Source organism: Oncorhynchus masou, chromosome 15 (genome assembly GCF_036934945.1).
Source record: "Oncorhynchus masou masou isolate Uvic2021 chromosome 15, UVic_Omas_1.1, whole genome shotgun sequence".
Taxonomy (NCBI): Eukaryota; Metazoa; Chordata; class Actinopteri; order Salmoniformes; family Salmonidae; genus Oncorhynchus; species Oncorhynchus masou.
The window spans coordinates 40,415,275-40,436,343 of NC_088226.1; the positions used below are offsets into that span (position 1 = coordinate 40,415,275).

The 21,069-nt window shown below is 41.5% G+C and overlaps 2 protein-coding genes and 1 long non-coding RNA gene across 15 annotated transcripts in view; 1 reads left to right on the top strand and 2 right to left on the bottom strand.

The window, feature by feature from the left end:
- The window catches only part of LOC135556247 (CMP-N-acetylneuraminate-beta-1,4-galactoside alpha-2,3-sialyltransferase-like), a 106,189-nt gene extending 96,652 nt beyond the window's left edge, over positions 1-9,537 (bottom strand). For 4 of the 7 annotated variants that reach the window (XR_010457967.1, XR_010457966.1, XR_010457965.1 and 1 more), the window contains exons 1-2: positions 9,222-9,537; positions 5,898-6,021 (exon numbers count right to left, since the gene is read on the bottom strand). Coding sequence is in view for 4 of the 7 variants with exons in the window: in XM_064989279.1 (XP_064845351.1) it covers positions 5,898-6,015 (118 nt within the window). In the remaining 3 variants the exon portion in view is untranslated. Of the gene's footprint in view, positions 1-5,897; positions 6,025-9,221 lie in introns of all 7 variants that reach the window. The other 3 variants (XM_064989275.1, XM_064989274.1, XM_064989277.1) reach the window with 3 other exon arrangements.
- Positions 8,755-21,051, top strand: LOC135556248 (uncharacterized). The gene is made up of 2 exons (XR_010457968.1): positions 8,755-8,818; positions 20,510-21,051. It is a non-coding gene; the product is annotated as an uncharacterized LOC135556248 (long non-coding RNA).
- LOC135556245 (lysine-specific demethylase 4A-like) overlaps positions 11,414-21,069 on the bottom strand; it is a 55,259-nt gene continuing 45,603 nt past the window's right edge. For 6 of the 7 annotated variants that reach the window (XM_064989269.1, XM_064989272.1, XM_064989267.1 and 3 more), the window contains 5 exons: positions 16,575-16,763; positions 15,623-15,793; positions 14,642-14,761; positions 14,320-14,412; positions 11,414-14,107 (listed from right to left, as the gene is read on the bottom strand). In XM_064989269.1, the coding sequence (XP_064845341.1) occupies positions 13,967-14,107; positions 14,320-14,412; positions 14,642-14,761; positions 15,623-15,793; positions 16,575-16,763 (714 nt within the window). In that variant the 3' untranslated portion in view covers positions 11,414-13,966. The remainder of the gene's footprint in view (positions 14,108-14,319; positions 14,413-14,641; positions 14,762-15,622; positions 15,794-16,574; positions 16,764-21,069) is intronic. The other variant, XM_064989273.1, reaches the window with a different exon arrangement.

Below are 21,069 nucleotides of genomic sequence, written 5' to 3' on the forward strand. Positions count from 1 at the left end.
ACACATTCTGCCAAGTCCAAACTACCTCCTGAGAGGTGCATTGCTTGATAGTGGGTTCATAGGAAAACAAGCTATTGTTGTAGAACAAGCTGTTAGATAGGGGATGTGTCCCAAAAAACTATTCCCTATGTAGTGGCGTAAATGTAAAATCAGGACAGTGGGTGTGAGGTTGTTGAGTTGCTCTCACAATATCTGTTGTTTGAGGATACCTGTTAGCCTGCTAAACTTTCTTTCTTTGGCTCATCTGCCAAAAAGCTTAAACACTCAGAGTAAAGTTAAATGCACTAATCTCCAAACGTTTACTTGGTTTTTACATAATGGGCTATTTTCAAATCAAGCCTGGACTCAGGTTGGCAGAGAACAAGAAGCCCTACGGCATCATGCTTGGCTCGCTCCTTCCATCCCTTTTCTGAACTTGGAAACTCAACTTGCATCTGTGGAGAGTGGTGAACAAACATATCTCCCAAATTGCTAACAAATGCTGATATGCCTGAGGTACAGGAATCATTTTCCGCTTTGAAATATGTGTATTTTCACAGACCCTGAGTGCTAGTTGACAGAGTCAGAGGAAGGACATAAGAGAACGAAAGAGAAGAGTAGTGTTGTTCTTGTTTCTGCTGAGTTAGACATTTAACCTAAACATGTAACTTTAAAAAACATCATGGATGTATAACTGTACTAAATAAACACGACAAAGTTGTGTAATGCTCTATAGCTGTGTAGTTACGTTGTAGGCCTACTGTATGTTGTTACATATAACTTTAGTTAGCCTATTCCGGTAATTGCATAGGAATAAAGTTAAACCATTTTGTTATTACGCAGAGAAAAGCTCAGGCTGGAATAACATTATTTAACAGTATAATAATTACTTGAAAGTAAGACTTGCCTATGAGATTTTGAAACAAAAGTCTCCTTGGTTGAGGCAAAGACATGATTCTAATAAATCCCAGACACCTTGGTGTTATTCGACACAAATATCTAGTCCATTACAACAAGCTGTAAGTTAAAAGCCCAACCGCCTCTGCTGTCTATGTCAGTTAGCACTAATATCTCATAACATCTTGTGGATCACCAAAATGGTACCTTATTCCCAACATAGTGAACTACTTTTGACCAAGACCCTGGGCAAAAGTAGTGCACTATATAGCATTACATAGGGAATAGGGTGCCATTTGGGATGCACAGCCGTCATTTGTGTGTTTACTGAGACAGGTGATGCATCAACATGTTTGTGTACAATAACCTCCCAGAATGTTTTTACTGGAGAATGTGATGGTACAAATGAACTAAAGATGGACTGCAAAAAAAATCCAAGATGGCGTAGCAGTCAGTCTTTGTCTTGTAGTGTATATATCTTTTTTTATATATTTTTTCGCAATTTGTAAGTCGCTCTGGATAAGAGCGTCTGCTAAATGACTTAAATGTAATGTAAATGTAAATGTGGTCATCCCCCTCTTCAAAGGGGGCGACATTCTATACCCAAATTGCTACAAACCTATATCTATCCTACCCTGCCTTTCTAAGACCTACGAAAGTCAAGTTAACAAACAGATTTCCAACCATTTCGAATCCCATCGTACCTTCTCCGCTATGCAATCTGGTTTCCGAGCAGGTCATGGGTGCACCTCAGCCATGCTCAAGGTCCTAAACGATATCATAACCGCCATCTATAAGAGACAATACTGTGCAGTTGTATTCATTGACCTGGCCAAGGCTTTCGAATAAGTCAATCACCACATTCTTATCGGCAGACTCAACAGCCTTGGTTTCTCAAAAGACTGCCTCGTCTGGTTCACCCACTACTTCTCAGAAGTGTTGAGAGTGTCAAATCGGAGGGCCTGTTGTCCGGACCTCTACCAATCTTTATGGGGGTGCCACAGGGTTCCATCCTCGGGCCGACTCTTTTCTCTGTATACATCAATGATGTGGCTCTTGCTGCTGGTGATTCTCTGATCCACCTCTACGCAGACGACACCATTCTGTATACTTCTGGCCCTTCTTTGGACACTGTGTTAACTAACCTCCAGACGAGCTTCAATGCCATACAACTCTCCTTCGGTGGCCTCCAACTGCTCTTAAATGCAAGTATAACTAAATGCATGCTCTTCAACCGAACGCTGCCCGCACCTGCCTGCCCGTCCAGCATCACTAGTCTGGAAGGTTCTGACTTATAATATGTGGACAACTTCAAATACCTAGTTGTCTGGTTAGACTGTAAACTCTCCTTCCAGACTCACATTAAGCATCTCCAATCCAAAATTAAATCTAGAATCGGCTTCCTATTTTGCAGCAAAGCATCCTTCACTCATGCTGCTAAAATACCCTGGTAAAACTGACTATCCTACCGATCCTTGACTTCAGCGATGTCATTTACAAAATAGCCTCCAACACTCTACTCAGCAAATTGGATGTAGTCTATCACTGTGCCATCCGTTTTGTCACCAAAGCCCCATATACTACCCACCACTGTGACCTGCATGCTCCCGTTGGCTGGCCCTCGCTTCACATTCGTCGCCAAACCCATGGGCTCCAGGTCATCTATAAGTCTTTGCTAGGTAAAGCCCTGCCTTATTTCAGCTCACTGGTCACCATAGCAGCACCCACCCGTAGCACGCGCTCCAGCAGGTATATTTCACTGGTCACCCCCAAAGTCAATTCCTCCTTTGACAGCCTTTCCTTCCAGTTCTCTGCTGCCAATGACTGGAACGAACTGCAAAAATCACTGAAGCTGGAGACTCATATCTCCCTCACTAACTTTAAGCATCAGCTGTCAGAGCAGCTCACAGATCAATGCACCTGTACGTAGCCCATCTGTAAATAGCCCATCCAACTACCTCATCCCCATATTGTTATTTATTTATTTTGCTCCTTTGCACCCCAGTATCTCTACTTGCACATTCATCTTCTGCACATCTATCACTCTAGTGTTTAATTGCTATATTGTAATTATTTCGCCACTATGGCCTATTTATTTCCTTACCGCCCTTATCCTACCTCATTTGCACACACTGTATATAGACTTTTTCTATTGTATTATTGACTGTATGTTTATTTATTCCATGTGTAACTCTGTGTTGTTTGTGTTGCACTGCTTTTATTTATCTTGGCCAGGTGGCAGTTGTAAATGAGAACTTGTTTTCAACTATCTACCTGGTTAAATAACGGTGAAAAAAATGTAAATAAACGTGAAAGATGGCAAAGGGGAAAAATTGCTCTCTACCACTAAAAGTATCAACTAGTTACACTTTACAAGTAACCTCGTCTACAGGCTATTGTGTACAGCACATGTAAGCCTGGGAAATCAACGATTCAAAGTTGGCCTTAAGCTGATTTAAGCCAATGCACCAGTAGTAACTCCCGGTCTTTCTGTATTGGCTAATGAAGGCCAAGGTTTACTCGTTGGTCCACCAGACTCTTTGCACATTTGGAAAAGAAGTGTCTAGGAACAAGATTACTGTACAAGAAAGACACCCAAGTTGTGTTCACCATAGCAAAAAAAATTTAAACCGTTTTTCTGGGTTTGTCATGCTCAACAGTTTCCCGTGTGTATCAATCATGGTTCACCACCCGAAGGACATCCAGCTAACTTAAAACAATTGTGGGAAGCATTGTAGTCAACATTGGCCAGCATCCCTGTGGAAGACTTTTGACACCTTGTAGATTCCATGTCCCAATGAACTGAGGCTGTTGAGAGCAAAGGGGATGCAACTCGATATTAGGAAGGTGTTCCTAATGTTTTGTACACTCAGTGTACATAACAACATAAGACAATACAATGCAAAATACAATCCAAAATATATAAAAATGTCTGTCTCTTCACAGTCCCCATTGTGCTGTAATGTGTTCTTTTATCTGTTTGTTTTTTAAATCTGATTTTATTGCTAGCTTGAGTTACCTGGGGTGGCAGAGAGTTCCATGTATTCATGGCTCTATTTAATACTGTGTGTTTCTCAGCCTCTGTTCTGGACCTGGGGACTGTGAAGAGACCTCTGGCTGCATGTCTTGTGTGGTACCGATAAGTGCCCGAACTGTGTGACAACTGCTTCAACATACAATTCAGTACTGTTAACCCATCAACACCTTGCACAAAGACCAATAGTGATGCAGTCAATCTCTCCTCAACTCTGAGGAGAGAGTGACATGCATACCACTGACATTTGCCCTCCGTGTACATCTAAACGCAATACGTGCTGCTCTGTTCTGGACCAACTGCAATTTTCCTATGTCCTTCTTTGCCGCACATGACCAGACAACTGGGCACTAGTCTATGTGCGACAAAACCAAGGCCTGTAGGACCTGCCTGGTTTGCTTAGGTGCCAAGAAAGCAGAACAATGCCTTATCATGGACAGACCTCTTGCCGTTCTAGCAACCATTGAGTCTATATGTTTTGACCATGACAGCTTGCTATCTAGGGTTACACCTAGCAGTTTAGTCTCCTCAACTTGCTCAATCGTCACATTATTAAGTAATAGATCTAGATGAGGTTTAGGGTTGAGTGAGTGATTTTTCCCAAAAACTATGCTTTTAGTTTTTTAGATATTTAGCACTAGCCTATTGCTAGTTACCCATTCTAAAACTGACTGGAACTCTATGTTAAGGGTATCAGTTACTTATTTTACTGTCTTAGCTTACATGTATACGGTTAAATTGTCAGAGTACATAGACACACAGGCTTTATTCAAGGTCAGTGAAAGGTCATTAGTAAAAACAGAAAACAATAATTACCCAAGCCAGCTGCCCTTGTGGTTCACCACACTCGGGTAACTGTCAATCCATGATAAGGCAGAGGATGTAAATCCATAACGCCTACGTTTTTTCACCAAGAGGTTATGATCGATGATATCAAAAGCTGCACTGAAAACTAACAAAACAGCTCCCACAATCTTCTTATCATTTTCTTTCAGCCAATCATCAGGAATTTGTGTCCGTGCCGAGCATGTTGAGTGCCCTTCCCTATAAGCACGCTGAAAGTCTGTTTTTTTATTTGTTTTCTGTAAAATATCACTGTATTTGGTCAAACATGATTTTTTCCAAAAGTTTGCTAAGCATTGGTAACAGGCTGATTGGTCGGCTGTCTGAACCATTACGGGGGCTTTGGTATTCTTGGATAGTGGAAAGACCTTTGCCTCCCTCCATGTCTGATGGCACACACCATCTTCTAGGCCTAAATTGAAGATATGTCAAACAGGAGTCACAATGTATTCCGCTACCAACTTCAGCAATTTACCATCCAGGTTGTCGGTACCAGCTGGTGTGTCCTTATTTAGAGATAGCAACAATATTTTCACCTCTCCCACATCAACTTTGCAGAACTCAAAACTACAGTTGTTGTCTTTCATTATTTGGTTCGTTATACATGAATATAAAGGCTCAGCATTTGTTGCTCACATGTCATGCCTCAGTTTGCAAATATTGTCAACAAAAATTTATATTCAGGTGGTTGGCAATATCAAAGGGTTTTGTTACAAACAAGCCATCTACCTCAATGAAGGATGAAGCCGAGTTCGCTTTTTTTGCCTAGAATTTAATTTAAGGTACTCCAGAGATTTATACTATCATGCTTTATATAATTTCTTTATTCTATAGTGTAGTTCATTTTGGTTAGTTTAGTTACGTGATTTCTGAATTTACTGAATATACAGTACATCTTTTAGTTCCATGTTTCCTTAGTTGCCTTAGTCTCTTAGCTCCCCCTTCTGGAAAGTAGTAGTATACACAAAACATGCTGCTACAATGACAGGAAACATTATGCTGGATGGGGGTGGGGGCAAAGCTTGGTGCATCATACTCATTATAAACATGTTTGGCATGACAATGAGTAACAATGATTTGGCATGACGGCACAAACAGACTGGCACTCCGTCTAGGACATGGGTAGTTGCTATACTGTACTTACGTGATTTATGTCCCCAGCCCCAGGGGTGCAGTCTCCCAGAGGAGTAGTAGAGGAAGCCCAGGACCACCATGGGACAAAGCACCAGGAGCAGGTGACGGGTTGGCTTCATGATTCTCATCCCCTTCTACTGTACATGGCACCATCCGCATTGTAGGCGAAGAGGATTGATTGTTATCAGGATAAATTCAGTTTCAAAATGCATGGATTTTTTTTTAACAGGAAAGCGTAGTATAGAATATAATAGCATAGAATATGATACAATCCAATATATGGAATTACAATGCAATTTTTATAGAATAGTGTCAAAATAATAGAATAGAACAGAATAGAATAGCAGCAGGTTCGGTTCATTGATTGCGCAGAACTTCAACTGCACACCTAATTGAGGAACATTCTGTTCTCTAATACAAGGCGATAATTGAGTTTTGATAGCTGGTTGCAGGGTGTGCTAGCAACAACAATCAGTTGATACTTGTAAAAATGTCAATTCTGAAGACTCTTATCTGTACCTATGTTTATCCTGTACAACAACGGTCCTTCCACATAGTGTTCATATTCATACCTTTTTTTAAATACCTTTTTTTTAAATCGAATAAGTTAAAACCAACGACTTTTTCATCATTTGTGTTTTCAACTCAGCGCAAAAGTCTCAGCGCAAAAGTCAAGACAAGTCAAGACATCTCAAACGTCAAGACATCTCCAGTTGAGCAACACAAATGAGGAAAAAGTCACTGGTTGTATTCCATAAAATATGTTATTAAAAGTATGATGGGCCGCAGTTGCAGGTAGGCGTTTTCTGAATTGGCATTTTTTTAAAGTATCGACTGATGACTTGTTGTTCCTAGCAAATCGCTTGACCACTTATCAAAACTCAACTCGGCCTAGATTTAAGAGAACGGAGTTGAGCATTCCTCCGCTACCGCACCCCCTGCCTTGGCACCACCTGGGGACGTGCACCAGAATTTCATAACAATCGGAGCTCAGTCCTAAAGACCAGGGCTAAGGAGCTGGTGGGTCAAAAACGTGCCTTTTCTAAAATAATTTCCTGTAATTCTAATTTGACATGAATGGAGACATTACAATAATATGTTGTTTTTCATACCACACAAATTATCAAAATGACAAGCTACTCTGACATGTACATACTGAGATCAATAAAACAAATGTCTTAAATGCAACCAATAAGGCCAATGAAAATAGTGGATAGGCCTACACAGATTTTAGGCCTAGAATATGAGGAGGAAATTATAGTCCACCAACTTTCCAGTGGCACTCAACTGTTCAAACAGATTTTTTCCCTCCGCAATTGTGTTTTGAAATATTGCGAAATACCTTCTAGCTGCCTGATTTTCATTGAAAGCTTCACCTCAACAATCAACGGTTTAATATTTTCTGTGCGGGCTGCCCAATTGATGGATTCCCGACAGTAGACTAGGCCTATGCGCTCTTAATGTGACAAAACATAATTTACAGCTATTTATATATATATATATATATATATATATATAGATCCTCTGTAGCTAAATTGTGCTGGTGTAGTATTTTCAATTAATTCATGTATTTTTTATAGAGACAGGAGTAATTATAATTTGGCAAATCCAGCCCCCTTCCTTCATCGCTGTTTTCTTCGATGCTCTTTCCAATGCCAAATAATCAACACTTATTATTAATTCAATTGATTGTGGTCAGTAACCACATACCATGGGTTACTGTGTAGGTTGGCTTACTGTTACAATAATATATCAGCAAGTAGTCTCGCGTACAATTACAAAATAATAAATTCAGTAAGTCAATGAAGCCAATAGTGGTTTCAGTTACAATGTTATTGAAACGATGTCGGCCTCATTAACATTTTAAACAATTACTGTCATTACTTTAATAGCCTATGTGAAAAGTGTACAAATGTGTATTCGCATCAGTAGACTAAGCGACTGAGATGCATTAGAAAAGTATTGGAAAGTTCAGGAAAACATCAGGGATGCTCATCAGGTAATGTGTGTGTGGACAAAATCGCTTTCAATTGCTCGACTAATGATCATGAGCACTCACCTCGACTTAGCTAACATTTCCCACCCTAACTCCGAACGGAGATTCAGTTAAAACAAAAATTGGACATTGATTTATCCAGATCTATTTTTTTATTTTATTTATCAAGATGAGTTCCCATGCTTGTCTCAAATAAGTGCAATGACGCTGTCCCAATCAAAATGGTGCTGGAATTATCAGTTGACCACACATGGCAATTGCTTTACATTTATTATAACCAGTGGTTTAGTGCTATTTTTTTTAAATAGATAGAACCATTTTAAAAAAAACGTTAGCCATAATTTCTGAATGAAAGTTGGTACCGACATGAAGCCTATGTATGAAATCATTTTAGAATATACATACAATGTACCAGCCCAATTGCATGATTGCCTATACCGACACATACTGTAAGTGGCTAAAGGAAAATGTTATATTTTTAAAATCCTAAAACCCCAAATTAAGCCTACCTTATTATAAATTAGGCCATCATCACTGTCAATCGTGAATGATAATTCTTCACGTTTTACAGGTGATACAAGTCAGTTTCATGGGAATATGCATTTCGATCTTGAATGATGTACGGGTGGCTAAACAGCCGAACTAATCGAATTTTAGAACCGGTGGAGTTAAACTCTGGCATCGAATAAGAAAAACAATTCAACGTCTCAGCACAATCAGACTACTATAATAGTAGTCTATAATAGTAGTCTGATAAGATCATGCTATTTTATTATGTTTATGTAAATACTAATTAATAATTAAGTGATCTTGTGAGACATAGCACCATTGTGAAAAGTGGCGAAGCGTCGCTCTGCAGGGCACCAGCTGCACTACACCCCTAATTATAACCGTTGGATGACTTTGGGAGTTTCACGTGACCACAGCTCTATGAAGTAAGTGGCGCATTCAGTTGACTACATTTTTTTATACACCATTGCAACAGCGCAAAAGATTCGGGGCTGACCCAAAATCAGCCCTGATAGCGTACATGCTGTGCACCACCATGGTCGCCAGCCCAGCTCGGTCGTTCTTATTATAGCTCAGTGAGCTTGGTGGCTGTCAGGTATATCTGGACATGGAGGGACAGCTAAGCCAGCTAGCCAGCTAAACGAACAGCATTGCATACAGTGAACAGAAACAAAGCGCAAGACCAAACATGTATTGCACAGGCTTGTCGATATGTTAAATACCGGTATCTAGTTTACATCCTATATCACATTCCACAATTTAAGCATGGCTGGTCACAGTACAGAAGCTAGCTAGCGCTATGCTAACTGTCCCCTTTTGTGTCCTTACCGTTTCTTTGATGATACGTGTCCCAGAAGTGACTGATAGCTAAGATAAACATTTCGTCTTCAAATGCAAGCTAGCTGTCCATCTCCAGCGTCAATTTCAAATTGATATCCAGCAGCGAGTGTACGTGGAACCCTCCTCAAAAGGTAAATAGCGGTCACTGTACAGTTGCACCATCAGCACACATAACACAGCGGACCCAACTCTGACAGTGGGAGGGAACATCTCTGAAACGCCAAATCTGTGGCACACTGCTACAATGTAGCTAGTTGTGAGGGTGGAAAGAAGTCACGTTGTTGCGACTTGAATGTCAGTGCATTGGATTCAAATAGGAAAGATAATCATACATTCACAAGGCTGTTCAGCACTTTATTGTCTTGTCTACATTCAAAAACAATGAGCAATGTTTGCTAAACACAAATGACATTCAACCTGTGAGAGCTGGTGCAAACCATAAATAGAGCAATATACAACTGCTATTTTTGTAAAGGTTGGGCTACTGTAATGCAAAGTATTCAGACCCCTAGACTTTTCGCACATTTTGTTACATTACAGCCTTATTCTAAATTGTTTTTATCCCTCATCAATCTACACACTATCACATAATGACAAAGCCAAAACACGTTTTTTTGAAATGTATCACCTTTACATAAGTATTCAGACACTTTACAGAGAACTTTGTTGAAGCACCTTTGGCAGTGATTACAGCCTCAAGTCATCTTAGGTATGACGTGACAAGCTTGGCACACCTGTATTTAGGGAGTTTCTCCTATTCTACTCTGCAGATCTGTCAGGTTGGGTGTGAAGCGTCGCTGCACAGCTATTTTCAGGTCTCTCCAGAGATGTTCAATCGGGTTCAAGTCCGGGCTCTGGCTGGGCCACTCAAGAACATTGAGGGGGAAAAAGCCACTCCTGCGTTGTCTTGGCTGTGAGCTTAGGGTTGCTATCCTGTTGGAAGGGGAACGTTCACCCCAGTCTGAGGTCCTGAGCACTCTGGAGCAGGTTTTCATCAAGGATCTCTCTATACTTTTCTCTGTTCATCTTTCCCTCGATCCTGACTAGTCTCGCAGTCCCTGCTGCCGAAAAACATCCCCACCGCATGATGTTGCAACCTACATGCTTCGCTGTAGGGATGGTGCCAGGTTTTCTCCAGACATGACGCTAGGCATTCATGTCAAATAATTGAATCTTGGTTTCATCAAACCAGAATCTTGTTTCTCATGGTCTGGGTGCCCTTTGGCAAACTCCCTGGAGCCCACTGTGTTTGGGGAACTTCAATGCTGCAGAAATGTTTTGGTACCCTTCCCCAGATCTGTGCCTCGACACAATCCTGTCTCAGAGCTATACCTATGACTTGTTTTTTGCTCTGTCAACTGTGGGACCTTATATTGACAGCTGTGTGCCTTTCCAAATAATGCCCAATCAATTGAATTTACCACAGGTGGACTCTGATAAAATTGTAGAAACAGGATGCACCGGAGCTCAATTTTGAGTCTCATAGCAAAGGGTCTTAAACACTTATGTATATAAGGTAGTTTTATTGTTATAAAATAGAAGAAAAAAAATCTAGAAACCTGGTTAGGCTTTGTGGGGTATTGGCGACCATGGTGGTGCACAGCATGGACGTTACCAGGACATGACTGTCGGGGCTGATTTTGGGTCAGTCCCAAATCTTTTGCGCTGCTGCAATGGAGTGATGAGGGGAGGAGAGGAGGGGAGGGGAGGGGAGGGGAGGGGGGAAACAATTTAATCCATTTTAGAATAAGGCTGTAACGTAACAAAATGTGAAAAAAGTCAAAGGATCTGAATTTTTCAAATACACTGTATGACCTTAAATCGTATACAGTTCTGTAAAAATTGTCTCATGAATTCAAGCAATGACAGGTTCCTTGAACTTAATCTCAAACGTTCTGTGTAAATCCTGTTTTGGGCTAACCTGTGAGGTTTGCTGGTACAAACACTGGGAGAGTCTTCTCCTAGGACAGAAATAATTCAGTTGACCGTGTTACTCCATATAGAGGTAAATGTATCACTACTGTGATTTAATGTTATGACGTATTAAGCTCTCAAGGTATCCGAAAGTGTGATTATATATACTGCAAATTGTAGTCATAATTGTCATAAGCATGTCAAACATCGTTAACCAGTGTAATTAAATAGTAATGGAACCACCAACAAATAACACCAATACAGGACATAAGCAAGGCAAAAATTTACTGAAACAAAAATTGTTTACAAAATGCATGAATGATAATATGGAAAAAGTCCAGCGTTCATTTATCACAGACACAGGAAAGAGGTCAACGTTCAAAAGGTCAAACACGAACAGGCCATGAACGGTCCCAATGGTACCCTACTCCCTATATAGGGAATAGGGTTCCATTTGGGATGCTGCCAAGATCCCTAGAGTCAACAGTTTATATCTTTCAATAAACTACTCATTATAATAATTACATCTCAGTGTCTTCCTGGCTGTGAATATAGAACATGTATCATTATAAAACAAAGCAATAGTTATTTTTGATAGAAAAGTAATTTTCCTCCATGTATTATAAGTCTGAAGTTTTTCCATACTATTGAATGATGATAAAAACCTTTTGCTCAGTGGTACTGCTGTGAATGTGGGCCTTTATAACTAACTGTAACCCATACTGTCAGTTCTGTGACTCACACACTCAATTAGGGTCACAAAATGCTGGGAACTTTCTCAAAATTCCCACGTTTTCCAGAAATGCCAGATTGGGTATTTCCTGCTTATTCCCTCCTGATTCCAGGCATAATCCGACCAGGATTTCTGGAAAACATGGGAAAATTGTCCAACCCTACACTCAAGACAACAGCAGTTTACAGACAAACAATGAAGACAATCTGAAAGCCACCTTATCCTATATCCTATCCTAATAAGTGCATCATGGTTGACGATCTTGGCCGAGTGGAAATGGGTAAGAACATCTTATAGATGTAGAATCCACAATAATATTTTCAAACATGTCCCCCCCCCCCCCCCCTCACAAAAATAGCAAATGGCAGCACACAACTATTAAAATGTCCTCTCAAACTGGACTTAAATAAAAGTGCAATGCACAACTTTCATTAAATGAGTAAAGAACCAACTTGGAAATAAATGGAGAGCCCACAGCAATTCTGAACAGGCTATTTCCAATTCATCGCTATAGCAAAAATAGAACATACATCATAATCGTTTTGAAACCTCTACAGCATTGCAACTGACAAACTGTCTGTATTGCAGAAGTTACTTTTAGTTTCTCCAAGCACCATATAATAAATATGCTGGTAAAAAAAACAACTCAAAATGGAAAAAGCTATATTCAACGCATTCCTACAAAATACAATGTATAGGAATGCAGTCAACAGTGTGAATCTGCTAAGAGGAGGCAGTATTAGTTACTAAAATGGCATTGCACCTCCTTAAAATCAAACATAGGTGCAAGTAGCACCATAACTATACTGAACAAAAATATAAAACGCAACATGTAAAGTGTTGGTTCCATGTTTCATGAGCTGAAATAAATGATGCCCAGAAATGTTCAATACGCACAAAAAGCTTATTTCTCTCAATTTGTACACAAATTAGTTTCTCAGTTTCTCAGCATTTCTCATTTGCTAAAATAATCCATCCACCTTACAGGTGTAGCATATCAAGAAGCTGATTAAACGCCACTATCATTACACTGGTGTACCTTGTGCTAGGGACAATAAAAGGCCACTAGAATGTGCAATTTTGTCACACAACACAATGCCACAGATGTATCCAGTTTTGTGGGAGCATGCAATTGGCATGCTGACTGCAGGAATATCCACCAGAGCTGTTGCCAGAAAATGTAATGTTCATTTCTCTACCATAAGCCGCTTCCTTCATTTTAGAGAATTTGGCAGTACATCCAATTTCTGTCTGTAATAAAGCCCTTTTTTGGGCAAAAATTTCATTCTGATTGGCTGGGCCAAGCTCCCAAGTGGATGAGCTTATGTCCTCCCAGGCCCACCCATGGCTGCGCTCCTGCCTAGTCATGTGAAATCCATAGATTGGGGCCTAATTTATTTATTTCAATTGACTGATTTCCTGATATGAACTGTAACTCAGTAAAATCATTGAACTTGTTGCATGTTGTGTTAATAGTTTTGTTCAGTATACATAGGAAAATATATACATATGTACGTAAAATAACAACTGGCAAACATTGTCAAATATTGAGTCAGAAAACACAAGTGTTTATGAGGATGAGTGGCAATAACTTGTGTCTGCTTCACTCCCTTGAGGAAATCCTTCCTACCACTGAATTATATTGAATTGTTATTATCAGAAAATGTTCATCTTGTTTGGGAGCAAAAATCAAGGGCCAATATCACTTCATTCAATTACACAAATTACTGATACTGGGCACTGGCAGAGTAGCATAAAATGTGACATGGATGGTAATAACCATAGGGACAGGTTTCCTGGACACAGATCAAGCCTAGTTCTGGAAAGAGATTTTTGGTCCAGGACCAGGCTTAAACAGTGTCTGGGAAACCAGTGCCTAATGCTGGAATGATGAAGGGATGAATTGAAGAAAAAGACAGTCTAAACTAGGGGTTGGACAGTTATTTTCAGAGGAAGTCCTTTAGTCAGAGCTACACTTACTCACTCAGTGGATAAATTAAGGTAAAGTGAGCAGAAGTCTGGATAAGGAATATCAGTGCTGGTGATTTGTTGGTAGAGTAGGCTACTCCGTGCTGTAGTCGGCAGGCTACTCCATGATGGCTCTGTAGATCACAGGTTCGATGTAGTCTCCTCTGTACCGTGAGTTGATCACTCTCTGCCTCTTCGACTGCTGGATGGCCTCCTTGTCCTCAAATATACCATCGAAACGCATGTCTGACGCTTTGGACTGGGGAGACGGGGCAGGGTACACACAGAAGATGAGGATTACTTCATGGTCCATTGTCACAGGGAGAAGACTCATTAACAATTAACAAACATGCTGGAGAATAAGATCCAGTAGACTGCTACAGTAGAGTGAAAATGTTCAGAGTTGATATACAATGTACAAAGGTTAGCAACTTTGGATTCAGTATATTGGATAGCTCACAGTACACTCACCAGTCTTGACTTGACTCTCTTGGGCAGCTCCTCATCCAGGGTATAGACATCATCTCTCTTGGCTGTTAGTTGTGACCCGTCTTCAAACTCCACCTACAAACAACACCATCAATGCCAAAATAACCACATTTGATGTCTCTCATAGCAAAAAAAACAATGGTTTCATCACAGATTTTTAATGTATTGCTTGCTATGAGTTTTAAACAATCTGGGAAAATGGAGCTGATCAATTAGGCAGCAAAGCAGTCTTTCATATAAGACTAATCTCTTTCTGCATAAGGTATATTGTTGCTACGGGTGAGTATGAATACTGTTGCAGTACCTGATACATTTGGATGACGTGAGCAGCCACAAACTTGGCCCCGTAGACTAAACCATCTGTCCACCGGACCTGCACCACCTCCCCCTGCGATGGGGGGCCTAGCTGGGCACAATTCCGGCTCTGACAACAGAAAACAACATTAGATACAATCATACAAACATACTATTTAGCAAGCACCAAAAAGCCATCACACAATTTCAACCAATGTGTAGCAGAGCTGGGATGATAAACCGAAGGTTACCGACATTGACATGGCTTTCCTCTTACCGAAGCATTTTGTGTACGTCTGTAATAAACAATGTGATAGACAACACTCCTGTAGATTGTTCTAAAACCATTATTTGGTCAACAGCAATAGCCTATGCATCATGTTGATTCGTGCTATGAAAGTATCTGCCTGTCCCTGTTTTGCTGTCAGCTGCTGTGTGAGCGAGCCACTCTCACTTCCTCTCCCCACTGTGCGCACGGAGGAGGGAAAGATGCATTCTGAGAAGCACAAGCATATTAACGTTGCTCAAAATGCAATTGCGGAGAAAAAGACTACTGTTTTTCAAAACCACTACTATATTTCTCACCTCTTTATATTAAGTTCATGGCACCACTTTACAACTGGATATGTTACATGAAATAGCTTACATTTTTAATCATAGGCCACCATCTCACCTGTCTTACTTGGCACTGGAAGAAAATGTTCTAGAGCCCTGCCGCTAATTTAAAGTAACTGTCCATTAATGATTGTTATCAAGCAAAATAGTTACATTCATCACAATATTACTGTTTGTCCATATCGCCCAGTTCGAGCACCTCCACCCCCCAAAAATTGACCACTATTTATCGCCTATTCATCGTTATCACAACAAAACAAAAAAAATGGGTACATTTATCACTCTGTGGACTGTTGTCCATTTTGCCTAGCTCTCTAAGCAATCTATAAACTAATCACGAACAGCATATGAACTACTGAATCGTAAGTCTCCTTACCACGATGTCCTCGGGAAAGAGGTTGTCGCTGAAGGAGCCGTCATCAAAGTTGACCTCATAGAATGTCTCCTTGGAAAGCTGCACCACGTCACACTGGTAGTAGCGGCCATTTTTGTGCTTACAGATCACCCTCTGTCCCACGGTGAGCTCATGCATGGCTGCTTTGTTACGCTGAGAGAGGAGAGAGAGATCAGTGAGTATTACACGGTCATCCACAGGATTAGCATCAAATAAGAACTATCAACCTCTTTGGACTGGAAGCACATGGGCACACTTGTGGGAGTTTTCACTCAAATCTAAAACCTAGTCATGTTTATGCAATACAATGTGGTGAGAACAGTCCTGAATACACTGAGTATACAAAACATCCAGATAAATCCAGTTCAACCAGTGTAGATGAAAGGGAGGAGACAGGTTAAAGAATGATTTTTAAGCCTCGAGACAATTGAAACATGGACTGGTTATGTGTGCCATTCAGAGGGTGAATGGGCAAGACAAAATATTTAAGTGCCTTTGAACGGGGTATTGCAGTAGGTGCCAGGCACAGCAGTTTGTGCCAAGAACTGCAACGCTCTGGTTTTTCCACACTCAACAGTTTCCCATGTGTATCAAGAATGGTCCACCACCCAAAGGACATCCAGCCAACTTGACACAACTGTTGGAAGCATTGGAGTCAACATGGGCCTACATCCCTGTCGAACACTTTCGACACCTTGTAGAGTCCATGCCCCGACGAATTGTTCTGAGGCCAAAGGGGAGTGCAACTCAATATTAGGAATGTGTTCATAATGTTTGCTATACTCAGTGTATATAGAAGGTTTAGAAACTACAAGGCAAAGTATCAGAAGAATGTTCCCAACTAAGTCCCAAAACAGAGGCCTTCAGAGTTCCCCGTCTGGTGTATAGCTTCCTCTTTATGAAAGACACCAAGTAAAGTACAACTGATGTATACCTCTGTCTGAATAGGGCCCTTGTGCCGGCAGCAGGTGACGTAGACTACGAAAGGCCACTCGTCTGGCTGCATGAGGACCCCAGCGGCCTGGGCACAGGTAGGGTGGTAGGCCGTAGAACAGCGGCCATGGGAACACTGCACACAGCACCCGGATGTCTTCTTCATCCTCTTCTTACAGTAGTAACATTTCTGCACACCACAGATAAGCATAAGAACATGCTCAGCGAGACAGGAAAGGGAAGTCTGACAGGGAAAACTAGGCCTGTATGTCCGGTCAAACAGTATACAGTAGCATGCTACATTCTCTTCAAATACAATGGCTGTCATGATTCCTGTGAAAGGGCTAAATTCAGAAATAAGGCTTTGCAGAAAGAGATGTCATTTCATATCCCCCTGATATGACATGTCAGAAGTTCTGACTGACTGGGCTTAAATCCCAAACTCACATGACATCCTCTAAATAGCCTAGTCTCTAGTCCAAGAATGGGCAACTTTGATGGGGGTGGAGACTACAGATAATTTCCTGCACTTCTACACATTTTGCCATAGGGTGGAGAGAAATGTTTACAGATTTGAATATGATATCTCAGTGAGGTCCCCCGGTCAGTTTAGATTGCTGGCTGCTAAAATAACTTAGCACTTTAAACTATTTTTTGCTGACATGGGCTAATTGAGTGACTATCAGTGACTCATACAGAGGATGATGTGTCAACTATTCTCAGGTTTTGTCATGCAAATAACATATTACTTTGACATAATATACTGAAGAGTGAGGTTGTGAGAGTTCCTATCCCTTAGCACGTAATAACATGTTGATGGTTTGTCCTCTGACAAATCAACTGTAAATTTCGGTGTTCCTCAAGGCTCTGTTTTTAGACCTCTGTTTTCACTATATATACAGTGGGGAGAACAAGTATTTGATAACCTGCAAAATAGGCAGTGTTTCCTACTTACAAAGCATGTAGAGGTCTGTAATTTGTATCATAGGTAAAATAGGTACCAGTCATGGTGAGTAGAGACATCATGTCAATAGGTACCAGTCATGGTATCATTCAACTGTGAGAGACGGAATCTAAAACAAAAATCCAGAAAATCACATTGTATGATTTTTTTAAGTAATTAATTTGCATTTTATTGCATGACATAAGTATTTGATCACCTACCAACCAGTAAGAATTCCAGCTCTCACAGACCTGTTAGTTTTTCTTTAAGAAGCCCTCGTTCTCCACTCATTACCTGTTAACTGCACCTGTTTGAACTCGTTACCTGTATAAAAGACACCTGTCCACACACTCAATAAAACAGACTCCAACCTCTCCACATTGGCCAAGAACAGAGAGCTGTGTAAGGACATCAGGGATAAAATTGTAGACCTGCACAAGGCTGGGATGGGCTACAGGACAATAGGCAAGCAGCTTGGTGAGAAGGCAACAACTGTTGGTGCAATTATTAGAAAATGGAAGAAGTTCAAGATGACGGTCAATCACCCTCGGTCTGGGGCTCCATGCAAGATCTCACCTTGTGGGGCATCAATGATCATGAGGAAGGTGAGGGATCAGCCCAGAACTACACGGCAGGACCTGGTCATTGACCTGAAGAGAGCTGGGACCAGAGTCTCAAAGAAAACCATTAGTAACACACTACGCCATCATGGATTAAAAACCTGCAGCGCACGCAAGGTCCCCCTGTTCAAGCCAGCGCATGTCCAGGCCCGTCTGAAGTTTGCCAATGACCATCTGGATGATCCAGAGGAGGAATGGGAGGTCATGTGGTCTGATGAGACAAAAATAGAGCTTTTTGGTATAAACTCCACTCGCCGTGTTTGGAGGAAGAAGGATGAGTACAACCCCAAGAACACCATCCCAACCGTGAAGCATGGGGGTGGAAACATAATTCTTTGGGGATGCTTTTCTGCAAAGGGGACAGGACGACTGCACCGTATTGAGGGGAGGATGGATGGGGCCATGTATTGCGAGATCTTGGCCAACAACCTCCTTCCCTCAGTAAGATGGATGGATGGGTCGTGGTTGGGTCTTCCAGCATGACAATGACCCGAAACACACAGCCAGGGCAACCAAGGAGTGGCTCTATAAGAAGCATCTCAAGGTCCTGGAGTGGCCTAGCCAGTCTCCAGACCTGAACCCAATAGAAAATCTTTGGAGGGAGCTGAAAGTCCATATTGCCCAGCGACAGCCCCGAAACCTGAAGGATCTGGAGAAGGTCTGTATGGAGGCGTGGGCCAAAATCACTGCTGCAGTGTGTGAAAACCTGGTCAAGAACTACAGGAAACGTATGATCTCTGTAATAAATATTAAGTTCTGCTTTCTGATGTATCAAATACTTATGTCATGCAATAAAATGCAAATGAATTACTTAAAAATCATACAATGTGATTTTCTGGATTTTTGTTTTAGATTCCGTCTCTCACAGTTAAAGTGTACCTATGATACAAAGCATGTAGAGGTCTGTAATTTTTAAGTAGGAAAACCTGCAAAATCGGCAGTGTATCAAATACTTGTTATCCCCACTCTGTGTGTGTGTGTGCGCACACACACCTCTTGGTGATGTCATTCAGAAACAATGTTAACTTTCACTGCTATGCGGACGATACACAGCTGTACATTTCGATGAAAATTGCCCTCCCTGGAAGCCTGTCTTTCAGACATAAGGAAGGGAATGGCAGCAAATGTTTTACATTTAAACTCTGACAAAACAGAGATGCTAGTTCTAGGTCCCAAGAAACAAAGAGATCTGCTGTTGGATCTGACAATTAATATTGATGTTTGTACAGTCATCTCAAATAAAACTGTAAAGGACTTTGGCATTACTCTGGACTTGATCTCTCTTTTGACGAACATATCAAGAATGTTTCAAGGACAGATTTCTTTTCCATCTACGTAAATTTACAAAAATTCATCCTTCTTTTGTCACTTCTAGATTTGACTACTGCAATGCTTTTACTTTCCAGCTACCCGGATAAATCACTAAATAAACTTCAGTTAGTGCTAAACACGGCTGCTAGAATCCTGATTAGAACCAAACAAATTGATCACATTACTCCAGTGCTAGCCTCTCTACACTGGCGTCCTGTTAATGCTTGGGCTGATCAAGGTTTAACTGCTAACCTACAAAGCATTACATGTGCTTGCTCCGATCGATCTTTCCGATTTGGTCCTGCCGTACATACCTACACATACGCTACGGTCACAAGACGCAGTCCTCCTTATTGTCCATAGAATTTCTAAGCAAACAACTGGAGGCAGGGCTTTCTCCTATAGATCTCAATTTTTATGGAATGGTCTGCCTATCCATGTGAGAGTAGCAGACTCGGTTGAAGAATCATCTCTTCAGTAGGTCCTATGATTGAGTGTAGTCTGACCCAGGGGTGTGAAGGTAAACGGAAAGGCACTTGAGCGACGAACCACCTTTGCTGTCTCTGCCTGGCCGGTTCCCCTCTCTCCACTGGAATTTTCTGCCTCTAACCCTATTACGGGGGCTGAGTCACTGGCTTTCTGGTGCTCTTCCATGCCGTCCCTAGGAGGGGTACGTCACTTGAGTGGGTTGAGTCTGTGACGTGATCTTCCTGTCCAGGTTGGCGTCCCCCTCGGGTTTGTGCCGTGAGGGAGATCTTCGTGGGGTGTTTCAGGGTAGTAAGTTGGTGGCTAAAGATATCCCTCAAGTGGTTTTGGGGACTGTGCTTTGGCAAAGTGGGTGGGGTTATATCCTGCCTGGTTGGCCCTGTCTCGGGATATAGTCGGACAGGGCCCAGTGTCTCCCGACCCCTCCTGTCTCAGCCTCCTGTAATTATGCTGCAATAGTTTGTGTGTCGCGGGGCTAGGTTCAGTCTGTTATATCTGGAGTATTTCTCCTGTCTTCTCCGGTGTGCTGTGTGAATGTAAGTATGCTCCCTCTAATTCTCTCTCTCTTTCTCTCAGAGGACCTGAGCCCTAGGACCATGCCTCAGGACTACCTGGCCTGATGATTCCTTGCTGTCCCCAGTCCACCTGGTCGTGCTGCTGCTCCAGTTTCAACTGTTCTGCCCTGACCTGTTCACCGGACGTGCTAACTTGTCCCAGACTTGCTGTTTTTGACTCTCTCTCTACCGCACCTGCTGTCTCTAACTCTGAATGATCGGCTATGAAAAGCCAACTGACATTTACTCCTGAGGTGATGACTTGTTGCACCCTCTACAACCACTATGATTATTATGATTTGACCCTGCTGGTCATCTATGAACGTTTGAACATCTTGGCCATGTACTGTTATAATCGCCACCCTGCATAGCCAGAAGAAGAATGGACACCCCTCAGAGCCTGGTTCCTCTCTAGGTTTCTTCCTAGGTTCCTGCCTTTCTAGGGAGTTTTTCCTAGCTACCATGCTTCTACATCTGCATTGCTTGCTGTTTTAGGCTGGGTTTCTGTATAGCACTTTGACATCGGATGATGTAAAAAGGGCTTGATAAATACATTTGATTGATTGACATTTACTGTGTTTA